This window comes from Eretmochelys imbricata, chromosome 1 (assembly GCF_965152235.1).
Source record: "Eretmochelys imbricata isolate rEreImb1 chromosome 1, rEreImb1.hap1, whole genome shotgun sequence".
Classification (NCBI taxonomy): Eukaryota; Metazoa; Chordata; order Testudines; family Cheloniidae; genus Eretmochelys; species Eretmochelys imbricata.
Genome location: NC_135572.1, coordinates 186,612,081 through 186,637,702, shown reverse-complemented (window position 1 = coordinate 186,637,702; position 25,622 = coordinate 186,612,081). Strand labels below are relative to the sequence as shown.

Genomic DNA, 25,622 nt, shown 5'->3' with positions numbered 1-25,622 from the left:
ATTAGACTTTCCCAAGCAAAGCAGATCACCCAGTCCACAATGAAACTCATCGAGGGTGAACAGCGCGCTGACCCTCAGGCTTAATTAACCAGTGTTTGTAAAGTGCTATGGGATCCTGCTGGGCGATCGACACTATAGACATGCTACATGGTGTATCACTTGTCCAAAGAGTTAAGATTTCTGGTCAATGCAAGGGTTCAGTTACTAACTCATCAGTTCCTTCTTGTTTCACTCCTTTTCTTTTCTCTGTCTTTTTTTATCCGAGGAGTTCTGAGAAAATGGTGTGTGCGGCTGGGGCTGAACTGATGTGGTCTGGACTGGCTCTAAAGAATTGGTTCTGGCAGGGCCTCTTTGTGCTTCACTTCACTGGTCTAGGTAAGTGGACAAGTTCAGTTCCATTTTTGTATCTCAGGAGCTTTGTCTCCCTCGTTCCCCACACTAGGCCGGTGAGGAGCATTGGGGCAGAAACTTGGGGGGCTGGAGCTGCTGCTGCTGCATGTTGTGGGGACAGAGAGAAGACTGCAGCTTCCAAGGTAGTGCCTTTCACTCTTTCTAAAATTTAGTAGAAATATCAGGGTGCTGGGGAGAGCCCTGATGGCCTGTGGGGGTTAATACTCTACGCAAGAACTGGATTTCTGATCCTGGTCCCACTCCTCTGAACAGACCCAACCATAAGCTTGTGTGACCTATGTGCCTATGTTGGGCCCTGCACTCCCCACACCCATGAGGTGCTGTCTAGAAGGGCATCCTCAATTCCATAGCCGCGGCCCCATCGGAGCAGTGCCTGCAGGCCACAGCAGAGAGAGAATTCCCAAGACACCCTTGTCCGCTCTCTGTTTGGAAAGTGGCAGTTCTCCTCCATCTTGGCTTCCTAGGCCAAGTGGGTCACTAAAGACTGCTGAGTCTCAATAGTGTGAGGGGTGAGGGTTCCCCACGGGCAGGGTGAGTACCAGAGGCAGGCAGGAAGGGATGTGGGAAAGTGCCTGGTCTGAGGCTGGGGGGGTCCATGCAAGTGCTACTTTTCATAGGGCCACACACAGCTAAGAGCCAGCTGTGCTGCCAAGGATAGGCAGGGTGTTAATGCGTGGGTGTTCTCTCATTGCTCAGCGGTACCCTTTCCAGTCACTGAAGCCCTGCCCTGTCCAGTCTTCCCTTGACTGCAAGGATAGGGGCTGATTCAGAGCTTCTGGGACAGAAGAGCTTCTAAGCTCCCAGGAGATGCAGAAATGGAAAGAGATCATTTCTCCTCTGGGAAATGTACAATAAACTGGTCATTGCAAAATCACACAATCAACAATTCCCCTAATGCAGGCTTAGATTACTGGTCTTGGGACTGAGTCATATATCCTGTCCCCTCGCCCTCTCCAAGAGTCTGCTGCTAGGCCCATTGAATTCAATAGACTTTTGAGATCAGTCCTCACAGCTGTGTGAAATGTTAACACCGGAACCGCAAAGCACATACAGTTCTCCTGAGCTTGGATCCCTTACAGATTTGAAGCATTAGGCTTAATGACAGTTTCCGTGTAGTTCATGACACTTTAGAGCAAACTGTGCTGAACTGTGGCTTTGCATAAAAGTTGTTCAAAATTCTGAGTTTTTCATGGTAGTATTATGAAATGAGGGAAAACTTTGTCATTTCCACAGAGTTTCACTTTAAGATTGAGTTTGTTCAAACCTGAAACTCAAAGCAAAACTTGGGGAATTTCACATGGAATTAAACATGCAGTCCCCTGTAAAGCAAACCACCACGTTTTCAGGGCTCTTTTCTCTCTCCCAATTTCCTAACCACACATATAAATATGTGTCATAAACATAATACATGTATTTGTGAGTAATGCATCCATCCACACTCATGCTGTAATGCTATGCCGCACTAAACCATCGTGTGTATGTGTATAAGTGTGTGTGTGTACGAGAAGGCCACATTACTGATGAGTAAAGTGACATTTTTCCCCAAAATTATACTAAGCCCAGGATAGACAATACGCAGGCCTTCACCACTGACAGTTTTAAGGTCTAATCAATAGAAACAGGAGCTTTATCCCATTAGAAAGCCAGGAACTGTCCTTTCCAAAGGAACAATCCTTCTGTTTCTAATCCTGGTAGACTGCAAGATGCTTGATTTGAACACTATGGCATTAACAAGCAGAGAAAAGCTTTGGAGATTTCTAAAATGTACTGGTTATAATTTTTTCTCCTCTCTGAGCTGGGGGACTCAGATAGTATCAAGGCACCTTGAAGTGCCTCAAGTTGGGTACCCAAAATCAGTGACTATTTTTGAGCCTTAAATGCTTTTGCAAAATAGAAGTTTTGATACATACCCTACTTTGTGATGTATGGATTAAGGGCTAAATGACAGCAGGTAGATACCATGGTGATGGGCACTCTAGAAGAACCTACTGTAGTCATTATTTTACTATGACATGGAACAAAATTGTTCTAAGCCTGTGATATAAAATTCAGGACCCTTTTAGAGGTTAACTAAAGCTGCACCATGTTTAGGAAACAGAACATTGTATAATAAAATCTAAACCAGCATCACCCCCAGAATACATATGTTTATTGCCCCTTGAGGCGAATAAAATGACCTTCAGTGGGCAATAATTCCTGAAGCTATTTTCTTCAACCTGTGGCACAATATTTACTGTATCAACTATAGCCCTTAGCTTGTGTGTGTGTGTGTATCATATATATACACACACACACAAGAGCTATAGTGGATACAGTGTGTATATATAGATACACACACACACACACAGTCACTGTTAGTGATTGCTATAGATAGTGTAACCTCAGGGCTTTCGATCTAACTCTATCTTTCCAAATGCTCATAACTTTCTGAACATTTCTCCTTTGTGGCTGGTGTTTTTCATGCGTGGGTCCCCGTTCTCAGGTTCCAACACGCTGCACTCAGCACAGGACCTGGGATAGGGCAGGGAAGGGTTGCAAAGGTGGCTTCAAGTCATCTTTGTGCTTCCCCAATTCCCCAGGGCTTCCTGAGATCACTTCAAGTCCTAGCGTAACTTAGAGTAGCCTTAGAGCTATTCTAAATTATGCTGGCTTGTAACAGCCCCTTAGGGTGGGTCTACACTGCAGCTGGGCGCTAGCCACCCAAGCCTCCACTGGTGCAGCAACATCCACACTGCTATTTTTAGCACACTAACTCGAGCCAAGGTAGCCTGAATCTGTCAGTTCAGGCTGGGAGGCTCGCTCTGTGCTGCAGTGTGGACGTACCCTTAGAAACTCTTATACTGGCCAACGGTTGCCGGATCTCAGTGTGCTCCTGGCCTACCCCAGGTGTTGGTGAAGACCAGAAGGAGGTGACGTAGAGCCAATGGAGCCATCCTTAGCCGTCCAGTCTCACTTGCTGGGAGAAGCTCCTACTACCCCTTTAATACGGTTATGCAGCCTCTTTGCCTGCCCGGAGTGGTGCCAAGGGTCAGGATCTGGTTCCTGGGCTCTGGCCAGCGGTGAATTTTTTTGGAAAGTTTTGAGGAAAATCCCTGCAACATTTTTGAGTTATTGGAAGGTGGGGAAATACACTTCCTTCAGCAATGAAAGAAAATGTTTCCTCACCAACAACTCAAAAGAGCTGGGAATCCCCTCTCTAACGCATGTGACAATAGCCAGCTCAGGGAGGAGATGGTTTCTGTTGGGCGTGGTGGGAGAGATTAAAAATCAAAAAGGGTAGTATGCTCAGTGGGCATTGGCAAAGTTTTCATCAGCTACTAATGACTCTCTGTCCATTTGTGGCCAGTTTCTGTGCAATTCCCAATAGGACTAGGGGCTGTACCGGGGCCAGACTGCAATGAGGAAATTGCAAATGTTTCACTGACGCAGCCACAGCCCAAGCGGTCAAGCCATGCAAATTCAGTTTCTGCCTTTTTGCTACTGCTGCCCCTGTCTCTTTTGCCTTTTTGGATGAGCTGCTGCCTCCTCAGAACCCAAAGATGCAGAAACAATTTATTCAGCCAAAAATATCGGTAGCAAAAGTTAGAATTGACTCCTTCCAACCTTCCACCCCAAGCTGCCCAGAAATGTAAAGGGCGAGCTAGAAAGTCTAGTCGGGATCATAGTTTATGGATGCTTTCTTTCCTTTCCCCTCTCTTTGTTCTATTTTCTTTACATAAAAGTAAAAACCCCCAAAGAAATGTACTACATTTAAACTTTGTATTAAGTTGCATATTCAAATGTTCACATCAGGCGCTGTCAGAGTTACTCTGAAGACCTTAGCTCACCTACATTTACCCAGTTAGACTCTTCTATATAAATCCAAACAAATCCAGTGTGCACATGTGTGAGTTCATATTACTCTGAGGCCATTAACTTTTGCTGACTCCTCAGCATTTACATTTGTTGTTTCAGAGTAACAGCCGTGTTAGTCTGTATTCGCAAAAAGAAAAGGAGTACTTGTGGCACCTTAGAGACTAACCAATTTATTTGAGCATGAGCTTTCATGAGCTACAGCTCACTTCATCGGATGCATACTGTGGAAAGTGTAGAAGATCTTTTTATATACACACAAAGCATGAAAAAATACCTCCTCCCACCCCACTCTCCTGCTGGTAATAGCTTATCTAAAGTGATCACTCTCCTTACAATGTGTATGATAATCAAGTTGGGCCATTTCCAGCACAAATCCAGGTTTTACGCCCCCCCCCCCCCCAACACACACACACAAACCCACTCTCCTGCTGGTAATAGCTTATCTAAAGTGACCACTCTCCTTACAATGTGTATGATAATCACATAATAACAAACATTTGTTGTGTTATTGTTGTATTGAATTTATGTAGAGGTGTTTTGCATTTAATGACGTGAGGTCTTTGTCTGAGCTGTGCGTTCAGTAGATGTATTTTTATATGTGCTGTGCCTTTAGCCAGGTGAGCGACATTGGTAAATGCCCTCAGGAAGGCTGAAGGCTCTAAAATTCAGCGTTGTGCGAAAGAGGCCAGTTGCTGTTTTTAAATGGATCAGAGCTCAAATCTAGTTGTAACAACTCGATTCCCTCCAAGGAACATCACTGGTAGATTCAGAAGGTCATTCGAGAATATGCAAATGGTTCCAAATGCGGAACTGCCACTGACTGTGCTTCTGCTTTTCTCTCTTACCTTTTCAAATATCACTTCAGTTCATTGGTCCCAGGGGACTCCCTGACTGAAAATGAAAGTGCTGACTGACTGCTGGCTGGGCAGTGACTAATGATGACGTCTTCCTACATACAGGACACAGTACATTTCACTTTCCTCTGATTCTGCAGTATAACAACATTGGATAATAAAAATTAAAGGTGGGAAAGATAATCTAGTCAAACCCTGCCACTGCAACTTGCAAACTTGTTCTATGTAGAGCATGTGACCGCCTGTCTACCTTTGACTGTTCTAAGACGTGTTCATCACTTCCTTTGGGAAACTATTTCAGTCTAAAGAGATCTTGCTGTTAGAAAGTGCTTGCAATTCAACATAGATGGTCCTCTCATGGACTCATACTTTTAGCTTTTTTCCCCTTGGGACTGCCCTCTACAATTTCTCTCCATCCTTGGTCTTTATACCTTTCAGATAGTTATAGTCAGATAGTTGTAGAATGCAATTTTATTCTCCTTTAATGATCACTTAGCCGGTTAGATTAAATACATATATATATATAAAATATTTCCTCAACCTCACATTTTGGATTATTGCCAAGATTCCCACCTCAGTGCCCTAGTGGATACATGCCCATTAGAGCAGAGGGCTTGGAGTAAGGACTCTGGGTTTCTATTCCCTGCCCTATCACTAACTTGTGCATTTTCAGGGAAGTCACTTAAACCAAAAGTGTTCACTAATTTGGGGTACCCAATCTGAGGCATGTAGGGCTTGATTTTCACAGGTGTTGGGCACTTACAGCATCTGGTAATAGCTTAATAGCTGGTAAGCTATTACCAGCAGGAGAGTGGGGTGAGGGGAGAGAAAACCTTTTGTAGTGATAAACACCCATTTTTTCATGGTTTGTGTGTATAAAAACATCTTCTACACTTTCCACAGTATGCATCCGATGAAGTGAGCTGTAGCTCACGAAAGCTTATGCTCAAATAAATTGGTTAGTCTCTAAGGTGCCACAAGTCCTCCTTTTCTTTTTGCGAATACAGACTAACACAGCTGTTGCTCTGAAACCTCTCGTTATAAAGTGGGGATAATACTCAGGCGGGGGTTTTGTGACGGACGTGCTTTGAGAACTGCCTCAGTAGGAAGGTGCTACAGAACGGCAAAGTATTCTACTAGAAAGTACTATTCAGGACTGGGTTCAAACCAGGGATAGATGAATCTTGAAAAAACTTAACAAATTCATCCCAATCTCTGTGCTCTACACATCCCCCTAGATTGGTCTTGCACAACTTCTACTTCTGGTCGTGCCCCAAACCAGCAAGCGCAAGAATGCTGAGGAAATGTCGGGGTGGGGGAGGAGGGAGTTGTTTTAAAGGAACCGCCATTTTTCTAACCTCAGAGAAGATCCAGGTTTGGATTTGAATTCTGAGTGAATGTTCAACTCAGTCCTTTCTTATCCTAACTTGGTTTGTCTGCTCCTAGTGCTGGAAGAGGGTTTCACTGGGTCTTTCACTCCCTCTCCCCTCTCTTCCCACAACAAAAACCGCTCCCCTTCCATCCTATACCCCAGCTCTGCTGATATGCATTAAAGAAAACAACCCTCCCCCCTGCCCAGCACGCATATTCCATTTGTCTCAGAATAACCCGAGTGGGAGGGGCAAAATAAAAGTCAAGGCAAATAGACCTTTAAAAAAGTCATTCATCCAGTCTGAATGTCTTCACTTGGATCCAAGCAGCTAAGAAAGCGGAATCCATCAGGGTTTTGTCCCTCACAGCTCCTTGTTTGGATGTAACATATTGGCTAGTGGCTATACAGTCTTGCTACCATGAGATGTGATCTTTCTTATCTTGTAAACTAGGTAGAGTTGGGATTTGAAGTACCCCAGTGGGTGGCTTGCACAGGGAAGTGGAGCTCAGAAGGCAGTGTTCATGTGCCCCCATTATGGTGACGCTGATGTGGGGCATGTCACTGTGTTGCTAGAGATGGTGCCAAGGTGACACCCTCTTGACTACATGGTTATTAAAGCTTCCCTGGCACGTCTTAGGAGTTACTAATTAAAGATCAAGGCACTTCTAATGCTGAATTGTTTTTCTGATCAGCAAAGTTATTGTCACATCAGTGACTCAGTAAAAATGCCCCCGTCTTACTCAGTGTATCTGCTCCCTGACTGCAAGTCTTTGGGCTGTGGTCTGCTCACTGTAGTGACACAAACAAGTTTAGGCAAAGTGGGGATGACTGTAGTCCAATTCTTGCTGAGTAAGAATTACAACAATGGACAGCATGCTGATTAGCACCCCATGTGCTCTGCTTTGAACTGCCTGTGACAGGCTTGGGTTAAATTGGGTGGGAGGGAAGTCGTGGTGCTGGACATGCTTTGATCTTCAGTAACATAGTTAACAATGTTGTTATTGAGGTTGATATTACCATCATTAGGCTTCAGAGCTAACTTGCCACTGAGATGAATAGGGGTAACACACTTCCCAGATCTACGAGTTCATGCTGTTTTGCAGGCTCAGCATCAGTGCATCGCTTTCACATGGTTCATGTTTTCCAGGCTTTCTTCATAATCATAAGGGCTAGAGACCTCTTTTAAACCAAAAAAAATAAAATAAAAATAAAAATGTTAAAATGGTGTTAAGATTGAAAGTATGTATCAGTACCTTAAGGATAAAAGAAATTGTAGAGATGTTCGCAAAAAGAAAAGGAGGACTTGTGGCACCTTAGAGACTAACCAATTTATTTGAGCATGAGCTTTCGTGAGCTACAGCTCTGATGAAGTGAGCTGTAGCTCACGAAAGCTCATGCTCAAATAAATTGGTTAGTCTCTAAGGTGCCACAAGTCCTCCTTTTCTTTTTGCGAATACAGACTAACACGGCTGTTACTCTGAAACCTGTAGAGATGTTGTAATTGTCTTCAAACCAAGCCTTTTAAATCCAGGAAATTGAGGGTTAAGGTTATGCTTAAAAGAAATACAAACATAAGGCAATAATGCACAGTTTGCAGCTTCTAACCCACCTTAACTTTGCCTTATAGAGATGACATGACACAGCTATGTGATTACGTTAAAGGCATTAAGGAGATGGTCAAGTATTTTAGGGACAAAAAGAATCCTAACAATGATATAGTCCTTTACTAGATGGAAGTGGTATAATTGTCAGTGACAATTCAGAAAAGGCAGAAATGTTCAATGAAAAAGCTAGACAATGTAGTGATGTGGTGGTGGTGTTGATGATGAAATATTTTCCATTCCACTAGTATCTCTGGAGATGTTAGACAGCAGCTACTAAAGTTAGACATTTTAAAATCAGCAGGTCCAAATACTTTCATTCGAGAGTTTTAAAAGAGTTGCAGAGGAGCAGTCTAGACCGTTATTGCTGATTGTCAATAAGTCTTGGAACAGTGGTGAACTTCTAGAGGATTTAAAGAAAGCTAATTAGTGCCACTATTTAAAAAGAATAAATGGGATGGTCTGGGTAATCACAGGCCTGTCAGCCTGACATCAGTTCTGGGAAAAATAGTGGAATGTCTGATATGGGACGTGATTAGTAAAGAATTAAAGTAGGGTAATATAATTAATGCCAATCAACGTAGTTTTTGGAAAATAGATCTTGTCAAACTAAATGGATAATTTTTTTAATGAGACTAGAAGTTTGGTTGATAAAGGTAATAGTGTTGATGTACTATACTTACAGTTCTTGTAAGGTATTTGTCTTGGTACCACGTGGCATTAAGAAACTAGAACCAAACAAAATCAACATTGGAATGCTTTAAATGGATTAAAACTGACTAACCAATTGATCTAAAAATGTAACTGTACATAGGGAATCATTATCAATGGATGAGTTTTTAGTGGGGTTCCAGAGGCATCTGTTCTTGTCCCTGTACTATTTAACATTTTTATCAATGACCTGGAAGAAAGCATAAAACATCAGTGATAAAATTTGCAGATGACACAAGGATTGTGGGAGTGGTAAATAATGACGAAGATAGGTTACTGATACAGATTGGTCTGGGTCACTTGGTAAACTGGGTACAAGTAAACTATGTGTTTTAATACGGTCAAGTGTACAGTTATACCTCTAGGAACAAAGAATGTAGGCCATACTTACAGGCTGGGGCCCCCTATTCTGGGAAGCAGTGACTCTGAAAAGGACTTGGGGGTCACGGTGGATAATCAGCTGAACATGAGCTACCAGTGCAATGCTGTGGCCAAAAGGGCTAATGAAATCCTTAGAATTCCAGGGGAATACTGAGAAGGAGTAGAGAGGTTATTTTACCTCTGTATTTGGAATTGATGAGACTGCTACTCGAATACCGCATCCAGTTCTGGTGCCCACAATTCAGGAAGGATGTTGATGATCAATTGGAGAAGGTTCAGAGATGAGCCCCGAGAATGATTAGATTGGAAAACATGTCCTACAGTGATATTCAGTTACCTCAGTCTGTTTATCTTAACAAAGAGACGGTTAAGGTGACTTGATCATAGTCTACAAACATCTGTGTCCAGTATGGAAACTTGATAATAAAGGACACTTCTAGTAGACAAAAGTTATAACAAGATTCAGTGGCTGGAAGTAGACAAATTCAGACTAGAAACAAAGCGTGCTTTTTTTTTTTTTTTTTTTTTTTTGTAACTGTGAGAGTAATTAACCATTGGAACAATTTACCAAGGGTCAAGGTGGATTCTCCACCATCAGCAATTTTTAAATCAAGATTGTATATTTTTCTAAAGATGTGCTTTCATTCAAACAGGAATTAAATCAGGGAAGTTCTGTGGCCTGTGGTATACAAGAGGTCAGACTAGATGATCATGGTCCCTTCTGGCCTTAGAATCCATGAATTTGCATGTACGGTCCCAGTCTAGAGGAAATTCAGTTTTAAAAACAAATTTGATTTCTTTCATACCTTTCCCTCCTCATAGAATCAGTACAGAGTAGAATTAAGGTTGCTTTGGGCACAGTTGACACACACTGAACACCTATAAGGAAATGGGACTGAATACAACTCCTGGTGACATAAAAAAACTATCTATTTTTTAAAGAGCTGCTCTGTTTCTACCTTCCTTCTCCGCACTACATCTGTGGTAAGAAGAGCTCCTGGCCCACCAAGGAGTACCTGGTCACTAAGAGCTGGATTTATAGCTGCTTTGCATTGTCAGAGCGTGCAGCACAAAGCTGCTGAAGCATATTGGTGAACCGGACCCTTAATTTGCAATTGACTTATTGGTGTGCAGGGCTCTCTTACTGATTCCAGCACTTGGGAAGGGGTTCAGGGAGAACCCATTGCTGAGTCCAGTATCTCTGTGCTCCTGCCTCATTTTCCCAGTACAGTGCTGCCTCCGTGCACAGTAGAACCAAAATAGAAGTGCCATAGGAATCCTGTCAAATCCTGTCAAGCTAATGTGCAGCCACCTACTATACAGCTACATAATCTTTAAAGCGTACTACCAGTTGGGCCAAATCTACCGAAGACTGCTCTCAGCACATGTGCCCTGTCTTCCTCATACCACTGAGGCATTACAACCAATAGAATTGTTGCATGCAAATTAGCTTCAGAGGAAGGGTGATGATTTGTTGAGTTACCTCCGATGTCACACCAGCCCCACTTATGAGTTACCTGAGCTGTTGACAGGAGCCTGTCCATAGCAAATATACTCATAACAATTAGAGACAACAGTAATTCATCTTAAATACAACCACATTGCCTGAGATATAGCCTATGCCCAATATGAACTATATGGAAATTTTAAAATATCTGTTATCCCATTGCTAAGATCATTTGGGACAGGAAAATAATGAAGCAGGTGCAAATTTCTTTAAAGACCTACTTAATTAATTTTAATTGATAACCTAATTATTGAATTTATTTGTAAATTCTTGGAAAAATCACTTTGTATTTAAGGAGTAAGTACTAGAATGTTGGGGAGAATGTGCCATAGTTTTCCTATAAAGTGAAGAGGTTGAATCCCTGCTTTAAGTTAAAAACAAAACTTAACCTTAACAGTGGAGTAGCAACCAGCAGATGCATAATGCAAATTGAAATTCTGGAATCAAGATGCAGAAATCAGGGAAAAACAATGGTTCATTGAGACATCTTTAGCTAGCCCAATCTGATCCCCGATAACTAGGTTTGGAAGGGTTAGATTTTGATTTGTATATGTCAGTAAATGTCTATTTCGCCATACACACTTAAACCGCTGAAAAAATATTCCATAGATGATAACTGAAATTTACGGATAGGCAAAAGTAAGAAAAATGGTACTTGACAAATCCAGTGATTTAGATTTTGAGTTAGATTGATTACAAATGCACTAGCAAATGAATAGCAAAAAACAGGTATGACTTGTTGATTTAAGGATATATGTATTGTATATTTTGATATCTGATGTTGACAGTTTGTGTTTTAATGGTTATAAAGCTTTAATTTTTTGAACCTCAGTATCTGCTGTCATTAAATAATTTCCTGATCCCGCAACTGTTAAAAAAAAAAAAGATAAAAAATAAAAAATAAATGCTTAAAACCCATAATTTTGCACAATGGAGAAACTTTAAATTGAAAAAAATTAAAATGCTTAAAAATAACCATTGATATTATCCACTGAAATTATGTATATAAATTCTGCCAACCTTACTGCTAACGCTTCCTTATTGCCTTGTTATGCTCAGAGCACCTCTCCTGATCAGCACTCTACTCCTTCTGCCTGACCCATGCAGAGATCTAATCATAGCACTGTCTCTGATCAAGTAGGTAGTAAAGTGGGAATCACCAAGCAAATGGAGTTGGAGTTCCTGTGTCCTTTGTAGGAAGCAACTAAGGAAATCCCTGCATCTTGCTCTCTTCTGTGGGAGGAGTGAGAGAACTGAAATTCCTTCCTCTATCCCTGACTCCTTCATCCGTGGGGTCACAATGAAGTATCCATTCTGGGAACAGAGAGCAAGGACCAAGAGGATTTCATAGGCGGGTTGGGAAGAGGGGGGAATTTTTGTCTAGATGATTCATTAAAATGTTTTTTCCATAGTGGATGCCTTCTACAGAGTATGGTTATGGGGAACATTAGGTACGTAAATCTGGACTGGCTTCAGTTTTCATGTTTGCTTTGCAATTCACCTTTAAAGTAAACTCATATGAACTGGGGACTTTTGTGGAGCTGCATGACTCTCCCTGGACTGTGGTTGCTTCAGGCTTAAAGTGTTCGGGTTGCAGTTTCATGGGTGCAGTGCCTTTTAAGGGCGGGTGTGACATCAGCAGGAGTTTCCAGCCTCTGCATATGTACTGCCGAGGAGGTTTTTGTTCTCCTTTTGGTTGCAGAGGAGACTCTTGGTGGCAAAGTGTGGAGAACCTCATGCAACTCATGATGCGATGTCTCATTGACATTTACAGCTACGCCCACTCTTCTCTATAATAAAAAAAAGCAAAAAACCCAGCTCCATTGGGTGGTGATATCAGGCCAAAATCCCAAAGTTTCAGTTGCTGTTATCGGAAGTCTAGCAATGATAGTAACTGAGCTGGAAGGAGACACAAGCAGGAAGAAGACAGACACACTCAAAGAGGAGGAGCAGCAAGACATGCAGCTTAAGGTGGGCTGCGTTACACAGAGTAGCACACCTGATTGATAAAAAAGAGCTCTCCTTGGGATCTGTCACTAGCGAGGGGGCAATGAAGTGCCTGAGTCAAAGAAGAGCTCCCCAATTAAATGGAAAACACAATTTTGTATTTGCTGGACCTGGCATTTTTCTATATGTTTCCTACTAATTTGCCATAAGGCAGGTGGGTGGAGCAGGGGCATGTGCTCTGGCAATGGATTCCCTGTGCATTTCATGCTGGAATCATGAAATCTCATGCTTTCGGTTTGGTTTGGTGTCTGAATTGTGAACTCTGGTTAATTGCAGGCACGCCTCCTGCAAATCAGGGAGCACCGGGGCAGGCTAAGATTTTTTTCCTTCTCTAGCACCTTCCAGGGAGGATCTCAGAGAGCTTTACAAGCAATGAGTTAAGCCTTAGGAGACCCTTTAGGGTTGGTAAGTATCGTTATCCCCACTTTGGGAAACTTGGCCACAGAGAGGTTGACTGGCCCAAAGCTACTCAGCAACTTATGGCAGAGGTCCCAATAGAACTGCCCACATTTTGCTTGAACCACAAGATCATTCTTTCTCTCCAGACACTGCTCTGTCATCACTCTGGGCCAATCAATCCTCAGCTAGCCTCTGTTCTGCTATCACGGGTCCTCTCCAGCCTTCCAGCTTGCCATCACCTCTGATGTCCTACCTCCACTGTGTGGCCAGATGGAGTGGGGGGAAGCTACTGTAGTGCTGCATTGCAAGACTAAGCATGGGAGCAGAGTGCAAAGGGGATACTGCAAAGCAGGGGAACCACTGCAGGACAGGGCTGGGTTGATCTTTTCTTTTTTTCCCCTTCAGAAGTGTGCTGGCCTATTGTCACAAGGATGCTCATGAGCACCAAGCTGTGACATTGGTTTGTTAGCATAGGGGATACTCATGAGCAACGAGCTGCCAGTTTGGGTTTAGTGAGGCTCCTCATAAGCACCAGGGTATGTATCCAGATTTGCTGTGGGGATGCTCATGAACTGTAGGCTGTGTGTCTTGGTTTGTTCTTGTAGAGATGCTTGTGAATGTCGGGCTATGATGCTGGCTTGTTGTTGTAGGGTTGCTCATGAGTGCTGGTGTGTTGGCTTGGTTCTCCCTCCCTTCCCTTTACAAGAAAGATGCATTGCTGCATTTGCTTGGGGTTGGGGAAACACACAGGAAAACGACAGGGATTTTGCAAACAAACAGCTCTAGGAAGAGAGAGAAGAGATGTTTTGGTCCCTAACAGCTTTGACAACATACATCACCCCTTTAATGACAATAGTGATGATTACTTACTCTGAGTTTTGAAAGTTGTGACCTATTCTGCTTTCCATGCAGATGCTGCTGCTCTATTCATTTTCGCTAATCCACAGGTTTAGCAACCATTTTTTATTACTTAGATCTAGGGTGACCAGATATCAACTGTGAAAAAATGGGACGGGGTGGGGGGTAATAGGCATCTATATAAGAAAAAGGCCCAAAAAACGGGACTGTCCCTTTAAAAACGGGACATCTGGTCACCCTACTTAAATCCATACGTGAGACTGGAGCATCACAAGAACACATCACCGAGACAGGTCCCTTCCAGGAGAATATTTCAGTGTAAACTGGACAATGGAAAGCTGGGGCACGTCAGTGGGAGTAGACTGAGTTGTGATCAAGGGTGATGGAGTTGTAGGCAGAATGGGCATTACGGGTATATGACTATCTCATGACATATGTTGTTATTTCCAGTTTGTTTCCCTGCAGTCTTTGCACAGGAAATGATGCTCAAAGCCAAAGTGGGAGACAGCGTCCTCCTGCCCTGCTGCTATAAACTACCCAGCCTACACGCCCTGTTTAACTATCGTGTTTACTGGCAAACAACAAATTCGGAAGTAGCGATTGCTTACTCAAAAGGTGTGCAGCTCAAGACCGATGCAAAGTATGAGAACCGGACCAAGATGGACCTACAGAACCTCACAATGTCGATCTTCCCAGTGAAACTATCAGACAACGACATATATAAATGCATAGTTCAAGAGCTAGAGGATGGAGCTTACAAGCGCGCATGTGACGTGACTGTGGTTTTGGCGGTTGTAGGTAAGTGGTGTGACCCAAATCATCAGAAGCCTTTAATTAATACACAAAGACCCAGGGGTTAAGATGGATGACTAGATGCATCATTGACTATGGCAACAGAACAGATAGGCCATAGCATCCTTGAGGAAGCGTAAGCATGGCTAGACTCAGCATTAGGATTCTATTTCCAATAGGATTACCTGCCATCCCCCTTCTTTAGCTCTGGCCTCCTACATGGCAGTCCACACTCAGGGCCAGATTTACACTTTACACACCCCTAGGCACAACATCTTCAGCGCCCCCCCACTTACTGACTCCCCACTGCCCAGCACCCCCTGCACACACCCCCTCCACAACTGCCCAGTGCCCCACATAACCCCCCCCCCACTACCCAGCGCCCCAACACACACAGACTTCTCACACCCGCCATGACCTAGCACTCCTCACCTCCTCACCGCCCAGAGCCCCCCCATAAGCCCCCCTACAGATCCACTCTCCTGTGCCCTGGCCACACTCACCGGTCCCGCTGGGAGGTGACTACGTCCACCGGGCTGAGCCGGCAGCACAACCAGGGGCAGTCAGGGATTGCTCTGGCCCCTCAGGAGAGCCGTGATCAGCCAGGCTGGAGCAGAAGTGGGGCCTGCCCACTTGCCCAACAGGGCCCTCTGCATTGCATTGCTGAAGCCCCCTCCCTCCCCCCCCGCCAGGACTGGAGTGGCAAACTGAATTTTTTTTGGCACACAACTGGGCCATCCGCAGATGTGTGCTAATTGGGCTGTATGCAGCCCGCGGGCCGCAGGTTGAGAATCACTGGCGAATGTTTTAATTTTTAACTCATTTTTAATTTTTAGGCACTCCTAGAACGCCGATGTCCCTAGGCATGTGCCTAATTGGAAATCTGGTCCTGCCCACACTACTTCAAGCATTGAAAGCGGGTCTCCCCTCCCTCCCTGCCTTCCCTTGCCTGCTAGTAGTCTCTTTGGCATGGAGTTTATTCTGGGAGCCGCTCCAGAAAGTGCCATCACTGGTCTGTGCTTTGAGCTATTTGGCCCCTTGCTGCTTTCTAGGGTGAGGCACAGAGAAGTTGGGTCTCTCTCGTAGGGCAGGAGGAAGCGTTCCCTGCAAGGGAAGGTATGGTATGGTGGGAACACTGCTTTCTGGCCAGGCCCCACCTCTCAGCAGCCATAGACCCTTCCTGGTTTTGCCCCATCACTCTTGGAGAGCCCCACAACATTCTAGGGGACTGGCCAGTGCTGTAGGGATGAGACACTTCCATGCCCTAAGGGTTAAATGAGCCTGAGCTCAGATCTGTGCTTAAATGGCACCTGGTTGAAAGGGGTTCCAGACCCAGCCAATAAAAGTTGTACTATTCAAGCTGTCATTGAGGAGTGCACATGTCAGCCCCACATGGGGGGAAACCCCCTCTGGTTGGCTACTTTGCCACCTGCTAGGGTGTAAGCAGCCAATCAGAGCTAATGCAGGGACCGGCAAAGCTCTTCCTCTGCCCTGCCTTCCCCCCATCCCCAGAAGCCTATTCTTCCAGGAGAGGAGTGGGGAGCAGGAAGAGCCCAGCAGCTCAGGATGGCCCTGCTCCTTCTCCCCACCCCTCCTGTGAGCAATGGGGACAGGCTGGTGCCTGTGGTCTCTCCTTTGCCAGCAACACCAGCATGGGAAGGGGGACAGGGGATGCCACTGCAGCCACTCTTGGCCTGGGGAGTGACAAGGGGAGTGAAGAACCCCAGGAGCTGCAGGAAGAGCAGACATGAAGCTGGGAAAGGGCAGAATTGATGGGGAGCCAGGGGGGTAGAACAGATGTGGGAGCAGAATTAATGGGGCGGGTGGGGGAGACAGGCAGATGTTGATGATGTCACTTTCATTTCTATAGAAAATGATCTTTCCTCCCATGCACACTTTTTCAGACCAATGTAAGCACTGCCCCCAATAAATGGTTTAGTGGAGGAACAGGAGTGCTGTTGCTCAAAACGAATCTGAACCTTTCGTGGAAATTAGAAGAAATTCTATTCGCATCATCATTTTCCATTTGCACGGCTGCCTCTGTGGTAGCTGGTTTCAACTGAGAATAGAGACATTGATTTCTTTTTGAGCCGTATGACAGCAGAAAGTCCCAGAGATCTCGCAGGGAAGCCTCTATCTAGGTCCATGAATAAGCACTGGAATCTTCCACACCTTGAATGTGCATCTCTCCTGAGGTTTTCCCATCTCTAGACCTCAGCCTGCCTTGCAGCAGCATGTATATAACACCCCCTGGTGTGCAGGGAACCCTGAAGGAACTGTCTCCCTATCAGCGAGTGAGAACTGAGGTGAAAAAAGAGACTTGTCCAGTTTCTTGCCTCCTATATTTCCAGAACACTCCACTCCCCCTCTTGTGGGGTGCATCTCCTGTGGAGAGGAATATTCCTAGTGCTGACAAATTACTAGGACAACAGTGACTGAAAGTTGTTACCATGTGATGACTGTTCAGTGCTCCTGTGTGAAATGAGCTAGTGGTTTCAGTCCAGTTTCTGGTTTAGAAGTGGCTGTCTCTAAAACAATCCTTTGTGCTAACTAAGGCAGTGGGGCCCAGTGGATGGGGTGCTGGGATAGAACTGAGGAAGCCTGGGATCTTTCTCTTTCTGCCACTGATCTGCTGTGTGATCTTTGGAAAGTCACTTCATCCCTCTGTGCCTCAGTTTCCTCTTCCATGCTTTGATTCTTGTCTACTTAGATTGCAAGCTCTTTGGGACAAGGACTGTCTCTTACTATGCATCTGTACAGTGCCCAGCATGATGGGCCCCTGATTTCAGTTGGTGGGTGGGGGATCCCTAGACATGACCGTAATACAAATCATTAATTAATTGACTCCCTTGCTGGATGACTCAGAAGAGAGGCCAATGTATGAATATTCCTTAGAGACTCAACTCCCTTTGCACACTCTAGAGATGGAGCCTCTTATACAGGGTTGAAGTACATTGGTGGGGAAAATGGGGACATTTGCACTCCAGTGCAAGAAATATTTTTATTTTGCCCTTCTCACACCATGTGTTGTCTTTTCTACACATTTGTGCAATAGACTATTAATAACCACAAACCCTATATTTCTATAGCATTTTTGGTTAAGAAGGACACCTTACAAATGACCATATGTCTAGAGAGACCGCACGCCACCACTGAATGTGGCAGCTGGTGAAACAGTGCACTGCAATACTGGAAAATAGTTTAGGACAGGAAGTGAAGGTGAATACCAGAATTCCCTATCCACCTGTAACTTTAGAAGGAATTTGGCGGCATTAGAATGCAAAGTGCTGTGGGCTCTTTAATGACAAGGCGTCAGGAAGCCTGCAATTTTGTGCTTCATCTGACAAAATGGTAATTAAATCTCTCTCACTACCTTTGCTCCAGCTGACTTCAGCAAGCCGGTCATATCAGCGGATGTACCCAAAGATGCTTGTGGCTCAACTGAGGTGATGGTGAACTGTTCTTCTCATGGGGGCTTTCCAAAGCCCAGAGTCTCCGGGATCCTCAATAATATGTCTGTGGATTGGCAAACCAAGCCAGCTGCCTCAGAAAACAGTCTCTATAATGTCACCGCCAAATTGCAGCTCAATCTGACTGAAGACATTGTCCTCACATGTACCATTGAGTATGATGACTTCAAAGTGTCCTCTAACTACTCTCTGAGTAAGTTTCTGCCAATTGTACGCAGTGTGTAATGAACTTGTGGAACTCGCTGAGGTACATAGCTCAGAAAGAAGGGTGCATTTACTCATGTCAGAATCGTGTCCACAGTTACACTAACATAAAACTTGCAAGCCCTCTCGTTCCTGTCTCAAGGTCTGTTACTGGCTGCAATAATCAGGAAGAAATTCCATCTTCCCACACTCAGGAGTATTCCTAACATATGTATGTAGTAATGTACCATGATTGTATACAGTGCAGTGCAAAATAGAGGATCATACAATAAATAGGTCTGTGCCTGGAAAGGGGCAAGTGATAACAGACAGGGAAGGTGATGAAAGGCAGTACACTGAATGTGAGGTAGTCGTTACAGTCTAAATGCTTCACAGTGCAAAGGAGCTTGCAAGAAGATGCTTAAAGCCAGAGATTTAAAATAACATTTTTTATTAAAAACAACATTTAAAACATGTTTCTATGCCCAATGTTCTGACTGTATGGATCCAGGCATTTCCAAGGGAAGCTAAGGAGAGATGCTGCTGCCCTTACCCATGGTAAATAGTGCCTTATTCATCATAGTCCTGCTGAACTCAATGGGACCTGTGAAGGTACCATTCAGCTTGAGCAAGGAGCTCAGAACCTGCCCCTCAGAGAATATTGCTAATAACTGGACATAATGTCTAAATTCCCAGGAGGAAACAAGTATGAAGAAAAGGGCTCAACAGTATACTGCGTGGAATAGAAGAGAAGGAAGAAAAATCCCAGCAAAATAATCATAAAAAAACAATAGCCTGAGGTGATGACTGATTCTTTGAAGGCAGGGAGGGGAAACAACAGTGACAACAACAAAAAACACCTTTTGATTTTTAAAGTCGGTGGCCACTTTCACTTCAGTTTGTTGGGAACAGTCCTTAAAGCAACAAATGCTTGGGAGTCCCAGCTCCGGGCTAGCAGGGCTCACACATGCAGCTGACAAGATTATGGGGAAAATAAAGCCAATGTCCAGGAAACTGAATGCTGCTAAATTTAGCCCAATCTTAGAATCATAGTCATTAGCAAGAGAAAAGCCCTATGAGATGAAGCATACATTTAGGCCATCTTCCTGCCAATGCAGGAGAGCTCCTTACTGTAGAAGTGGTAATATGTGTCTAGTCTTTTAAATATTCTAAGTGACAGGTGTTCCACCATCTGATGAGAATGGCAAGAGCATCTGAATCCATTGAAATAAAATTACAGGCCTTCACTCTTTTTGCCCCCTACTCAGAGAACGATAGCTCAAATATGCCTTTTGCATTCATAGGTCTCTTTTATGTATCAGCCTGGAGGTATACATACTGCCCTGGCTTAGGTGTAAATGTACCTGAAACAAGAGAACCTGAGTAGTGCCTCTATGACTGGAAGTTTAATGCAGACTGTTCCTTAAAGGAAAAGAGTTTTGTTACTTCCCCACATAAACACCCATGGCCAACAGAGGCTTCTCAGGGCAGGCAGTGTCTGCTCTGTTAATCAGATAGGTTATGATCCTTAGTTCCTACTGTGTATTACCTCTGAGTGCACCTTTTTATGTCAAATTTGCCTATCTGCTTTTAGATATTCCCAGCCTTGCAGAACTCATGTAAAACACAGTTCATCCATGCCCAGTTCTGGAAGAAAATCCAGCACTTAAAACTACACAGATGTCATAAAAACCTTAAACCCAGAAAAATACTCTTGGGGAATGGGAGGCTTCCTCACAGCTTGAGCTCTAGCTTTGTCACTTTTGTGTACCAGGGAGCATACCCTGCCTGGAACTCCATATAGTTCAGCGACTATAAGGAGTGGCTGGATAATATATTGCAAATAAGCATGTTACTGGCAAAAATAGCATTACTTGACATTAGAATTTGGACAGAACAGGATTCTCAGACCCACTCTTGTGTGAAAGTGGCACTATGGTGAAGGGCCCTTCAGTTATATTTATCAATCCTTTCTTCTCAGAAAAACTAAAGGAATGTTCTTCTCCAAGACTTCTGCCCCAGGGGGCCATTATTGCCTCGAGTTTGGTTCTCATCTGCATCTTCCTTGTGGCCATTGCCTTGCTTTTAAAATATTTCTGGTGTCATGGTAAGTACAGTTCCTTTAATGAGAGTCACATTCATGGGCTGTTTTCTGTTGCCTCATAGGAAACTTGATAAAATGTACTATTTGGAAACGTTTCTGTTGATAGACTGGGGAAGGAAATGCAGAATATCCAATGCTCTGTTTGTATTAATTGTAACTGTCAATGTCACGGAGTATAGATCCATTACAGGGCTTTCCTAAAGGTTGGCAGCTATGTAGGTCCAGGGTTTTGGTTTGATCCATTATAGGCAGGGAGCAACTGAGCCATTTGGGTCAGGATCAGAAATTGTGCAAAGTTGAATGATGTTTAGATCTAGGCCAATTTGGTTCAGACCTGTCTTTATGTACTAAAGCATATAAAGGAGCCCTTTGCCAGGGCTATCACTGCTGTATAATCATCAAAAATATAGTGGAGTTTTTACCATTTAAAAAGACTTTGCCACCTATCCTCAAGCCCTCCACTACCAAGCTCCTATTTGCACCATCCCCTTGCTTCCCCCAGAATAACTTGGGGCCAGACTTACACAGCTATTTGGGCACCTGAAGATGCAGAGCAGCACCTAGTGGAATTTACAAAAGCAGAGTAGGCATCTCACTCCCACTGAAAGTCAACAGGAGTTAAGCACCTAACTCCCTTGGGCACTTTTGAAAATCCACCTAGAAACCTCTCTTCATCTCTAGGAATCTAAATACCTTCGTAAATCAGGCCCAAGAAAAATACATGAGCCTTACAGTGTGTCCTAAGGGTCACACAATCTAGGCTTTGGTCACAGGCGAAGTGAGCTTCAGAGTCCAGAATCACCCCTGCAGTGAAGATGCACTGTCAGTAGCCACTATCCTATTTATCATAGAATGTCAGGGTTGGAAGGGACCTCAGGAGGTCATCCAGTCCAACCCCCTGCTCAAAGCAGGCCCAATCCCCAATTTTTGCCCCAGATTCCTAAATGGCCCCCTCAAGGATTGAACTCACAACCCTGGGTTTAGCAGGCCAATGCTCAAACCACTGAGTTATCCCTCCCTCCTAAAGCAAGCACTGTTGGCCTGCATGTTTGAGCTGATCATAGTTGCAGTGCTGCCCCTCGCTGGGAGAGGTTATTTCTAGTGTAGCTGGGACCCAAACCGCTGAAGGGCATTTATTTTCCTTGGGTGCACCACTGCTTCTGCAGCTAATTTTCAACGTGCTGTCTACAAGTGAGGAGTTGGGGTTTTGGTTTCTATCCGCCCACCCTACAAAATCAGCCTAGGCTCTGAGAGTCAAGCAACACTGTTTCCTCCTGGTGCACCATCAGAGGCAGATTAAGCTTTTCTGGGGCCCTGGGCCACAGCAAGAGGAGGGTCCCTCCCTACCTCTTCCGCCGGCAGCCTTGCCCCTTCCGCCTGTGACCCCACCCACAGCCCCACCCCTTTCTGCCCCTTCCCCAGGGGTGGGGCCCAAGGGCCCACCCGTGTTCCACCCAGGGTACCCCCTATTTTGTCCCCCCACTGCAGCCCTGCAACTCCTTTTGCTCCTTTCTCTCCCCCGCTCCCCACAGCCCCAAGACCGGAGAAGCTCTGTCCCCGTGCCATGGCCCTGGGGCACAGCAGGAAGTGAGAGCTCCTACAGTCCCAGGCCACCAGGGGTAGGGTGGGGTGGAGGGAGGGTTTTGCCCGGAGACAGGGGTGGGGGCCGCTGCGGGGGAGGGAGGGCTGGCTTTGGAACAGGGTCAGGGGCTGCTGGGGGGGCTTTCCACATCCTGTGGCTTCAGTGGCAGAATTTTTCCAGTGGCGCCCACCCCCCCCCAGTCGGTGGGGTCCGCTGGGCACAGGCCCCATGTCCTGAAGTCCTAGTTCTGCACCAGCGGGATTTGGTGTATATCTGTGACACCACCCAGAAGGCCCAAACCAGCCAGTGAGAATATGGTTATAGACAATCACTCGAACATGCTGAAGGGAACAATCCTGCCAAGTGAGTGATGGCATTAGAACGAAGAGCTCGTCTCCATCTGGTTTCCTTGATTATACTCTGATATTCCACTTGAAGGGATCAAAATGTGGCTGAAGGAAGCATTTGGATCCAGTACTGTTGAGTGCACTGGAATTCTGAGCGCTTAAGAGGGATTGTCTTCTTTCCGTAGGCTGCGAACAACTGCGGTGCTCTCACTCCCCTGTCCCTCAAGATCCAGTAGTGGGAACTGAAATAAAAGAGGGTGTAAGAGTTGTCATTCACTCCCCTGCAGTAAAGTTGGAAGCAGAATCTTTCTGATTAGACCGTATTTGCAGGTAACTTTCTCCCCCGTTTGTTGATGGCAAAATAGATGCTCATATGCTATGCGGTGGTGATGTTAGCACACAAATTGTTCTGTTGTTTTCTGGGGTCAAGGCTGTAGGGCTTTGTGGCCACTCACATTTGGACAGATGACATGATCTTCTGGAGTGAAGGTGTCTCCCAGCTGGATAACTGCAGAGATTTTGTTTATATTTAAAGTGAACGTAGTAATGGTGAAAGATGCCTGTGGTCTTCAGTTTCTTCAAGTCACTTGATCCTTTTCGCAATATAATGGGTACTGCATTAGTGTAAGTTCCCTTCCTGCCACCCCTCCAATTTGCCCCAGCTCCAGAGTTCACGCCAGCAGGGGAGAAAGAGGAGCTCTTGATAAATCCAGCTCTTGGTTGCTCTGCGGAGACTGCAGACCAGGAGGCTGGTTATTGCCTTAGAGGTAGGTTTGTTCATTTCACAAACAGGCCAACTAACAACTCTCAAGGCCAATGTCTTTCAGTCGCTACTAAATTGAATCCGATTTGACCTGTTCACCAGCTATCAACCTCTTACCAGTCTGATGTGCTACCCTGGCCCCCTAGCAACTATTTCTGGTGAACTGCACATAGACCATGTGCCTCTCCTGCTACATATAATGGCCACAGTGGCCAGAGGTGTTGAGAGAGGGCACAACTGTGAGTGAACAACTCAATTTTTCATAATCGGCTCCTAAGGTCTATCTACGCAGCTGCCAGCAGTGAGCTTCCCAGCCCAGGTCAACAGACTCAGGCTCAGGGAGCTCACACAACCACGCTGGAACTAGCTGTGCAGACTGCCCACCCTCCCACCCCAGACTTCAGACCCCGAGCTGCAACATCTACCTGGCTATTTTTAGCATGGTAGCGTGAACCCTGCAAGCCTGAGTCTGTTGACCTAAATGCTCATCCATCTCTGAGGCACTTCCCTCCAAACCCTCCTCTTCAGTAGCTTGAGGAGAGTTTTCTCCCTCTCAGGATTCCCAATGTGAGCAGTGAGGTGGGCGACAGGGTGTGAGGTATCCAATAGCTTCATTGGAGCCCCAGAAGGAGGAGATGGCTTGAAAATGCTGTTTATTTTTGATAGATCAAGTGAAAGATGTTGGGGAGGTTTCTGGGGAATGGTCAACATGGAAACGGGGGTGTTAGAAAATGGAAGCACAAGTGGGTCACTGTCCTGTAATTACAGAGTGAGGAAAAACTCTGGTTACACCTCTACAATGACTTTGGGCACGGGGGAGCCCCTCTCCTTACTCCTGATACCTGACTTGATTTACAGCTGACTCTTCCTCTTGAGGACCCAGGCTGATAAATAGGAATCAAAGCAAAGGAAAAAATAAATGCTATTGAGTAAGGCTCAGAATTACAGATCTTTGAGATGCTGCTTCCAAATGCCTGGGGGTTGGGGATGGAATTGGAACTGCTCAACTGTGTCTTAAACCCTGTTCTCCTAACAAAGGTTTTCCTATAGGTGAGGGGAAGGAATGGGGGGAGAGTGGATCTGAGCAATAAGAGCTAATAATTATTAATAAATAATTATTTTGGGGGAAATGTCCTGGGTTCTCTCTCTGCTGTCCCAGTGGCCAGTGTGTGCAGCATGGTGACAGGTGTGAAGTCCTAGGGGTCACACTTGTTTGTTTTTCTGTTCTGAGAATGGATCGGCTCACAACTTGACATGCTGTGAGAATGAAGGAAGGGGAAATCATCATAGTTAGTGTTTCTCATTTCCAAACCCAGCCACCCACTCTCACTGTCCTACGGGGAAGGCCCCATCTGGAACAGATACTAAATCTTGGTTAGCAAGTAGTCCGAGGGGGTTTATCAGCACAGATTCTATGGTAGGAGTTTCCCTACTGAATAAATTCATTCCACTGCATTCCTCTTTCTCAAAATCCTCCTGGCTTTTCTGTAAATGTTTGGTTGTTCCCAGTCCTGATGCTTGAAATAGCTGCTGTCTAGTGGGCAGAACTGGAGATCAGGTGTCAGAACTGCTGAGATCTGTTGCTGATCTTGGGACAGTCTCTTACACTAAAATGCAGAGTTTATCTAAGTACCAACCACAGCCCGTTGTAAGTCAGATAGGCTGGTTTGCTGCTGATTCATCCTTACTGCCCAAAGTAAACCCTCTCCCCAGACAACCTGCAGGCTTTCACAAGGACCAAAGACTGGCCCAGATTCCAACCCAAAGTGTGGCGCCCTAGTGGTGTGTGGCTTGCCGTGCCTGCCCTCACCCAGGCAAAGCACCCCGTCTGCTACTGCTTTTTAGATTAGATGCCGTCATGAAGTCTGCAGATGGTTCTGTTATCTCTGACAGTCATTTTCATGGATGTTTTAGGAGTAAAAAAATCTAACCTTTGTGTCCCCTCAGATCTTGTACCCCGTGTGCCCTGCACTGCAGTCCCCATTGTCCTCTGTGGCCAAGGCTTATTCCATAGACTGTTTGGCTCTTCCAGAAGAGGATGACGGAGCAGGCAGGAAATCTGCTCAAGAGGACTGGGAAAATGGTGTTTTGTGAATAAACACCACCACCACAGAAGCGTTCGGACAGTCACGCACCAGAGCCCTGTGTCTGCAATGCCACCTCAAAGGAAGCTCCATTTTCCTGATTAGCTGCAAGAAGAAATATTGCCAGCATCCTGATGCTCCAGGACACCACCTGCCTCCTCAGAGTTTGGGATGTTTGGCTTTGACACTGTCACTAAGGCAAGGGTGGCCTGTGGTGCTTTACCAGGTAGCCCATCTTTAGTAAGGAGGGGCTGGCCCTTGGGAGATGACAGGTCCCAATGTGCAATCTTGAGCCAAGCACAGACTGCACCTCTTTGTTAGAGCTGAGGGCAGCTGTAATC

General features: G+C 45.1%; 1 protein-coding gene across 1 annotated transcript; it reads left to right on the top strand.

Annotated features, from left to right (window-relative positions):
• The first annotated feature begins 278 nt into the window (after positions 1-278).
• CD80 (CD80 molecule) lies at positions 279-25,622 on the top strand. Its single transcript, XM_077820198.1, has 6 exons — positions 279-375; positions 14,407-14,754; positions 18,133-18,411; positions 20,383-20,508; positions 22,620-22,764; positions 25,145-25,622. The coding sequence occupies exons 1-5, from the start codon at positions 279-281 to the stop codon at positions 22,745-22,747; spliced, it is 978 nt and encodes a 325-aa protein (XP_077676324.1). The 3' UTR covers positions 22,748-22,764; positions 25,145-25,622.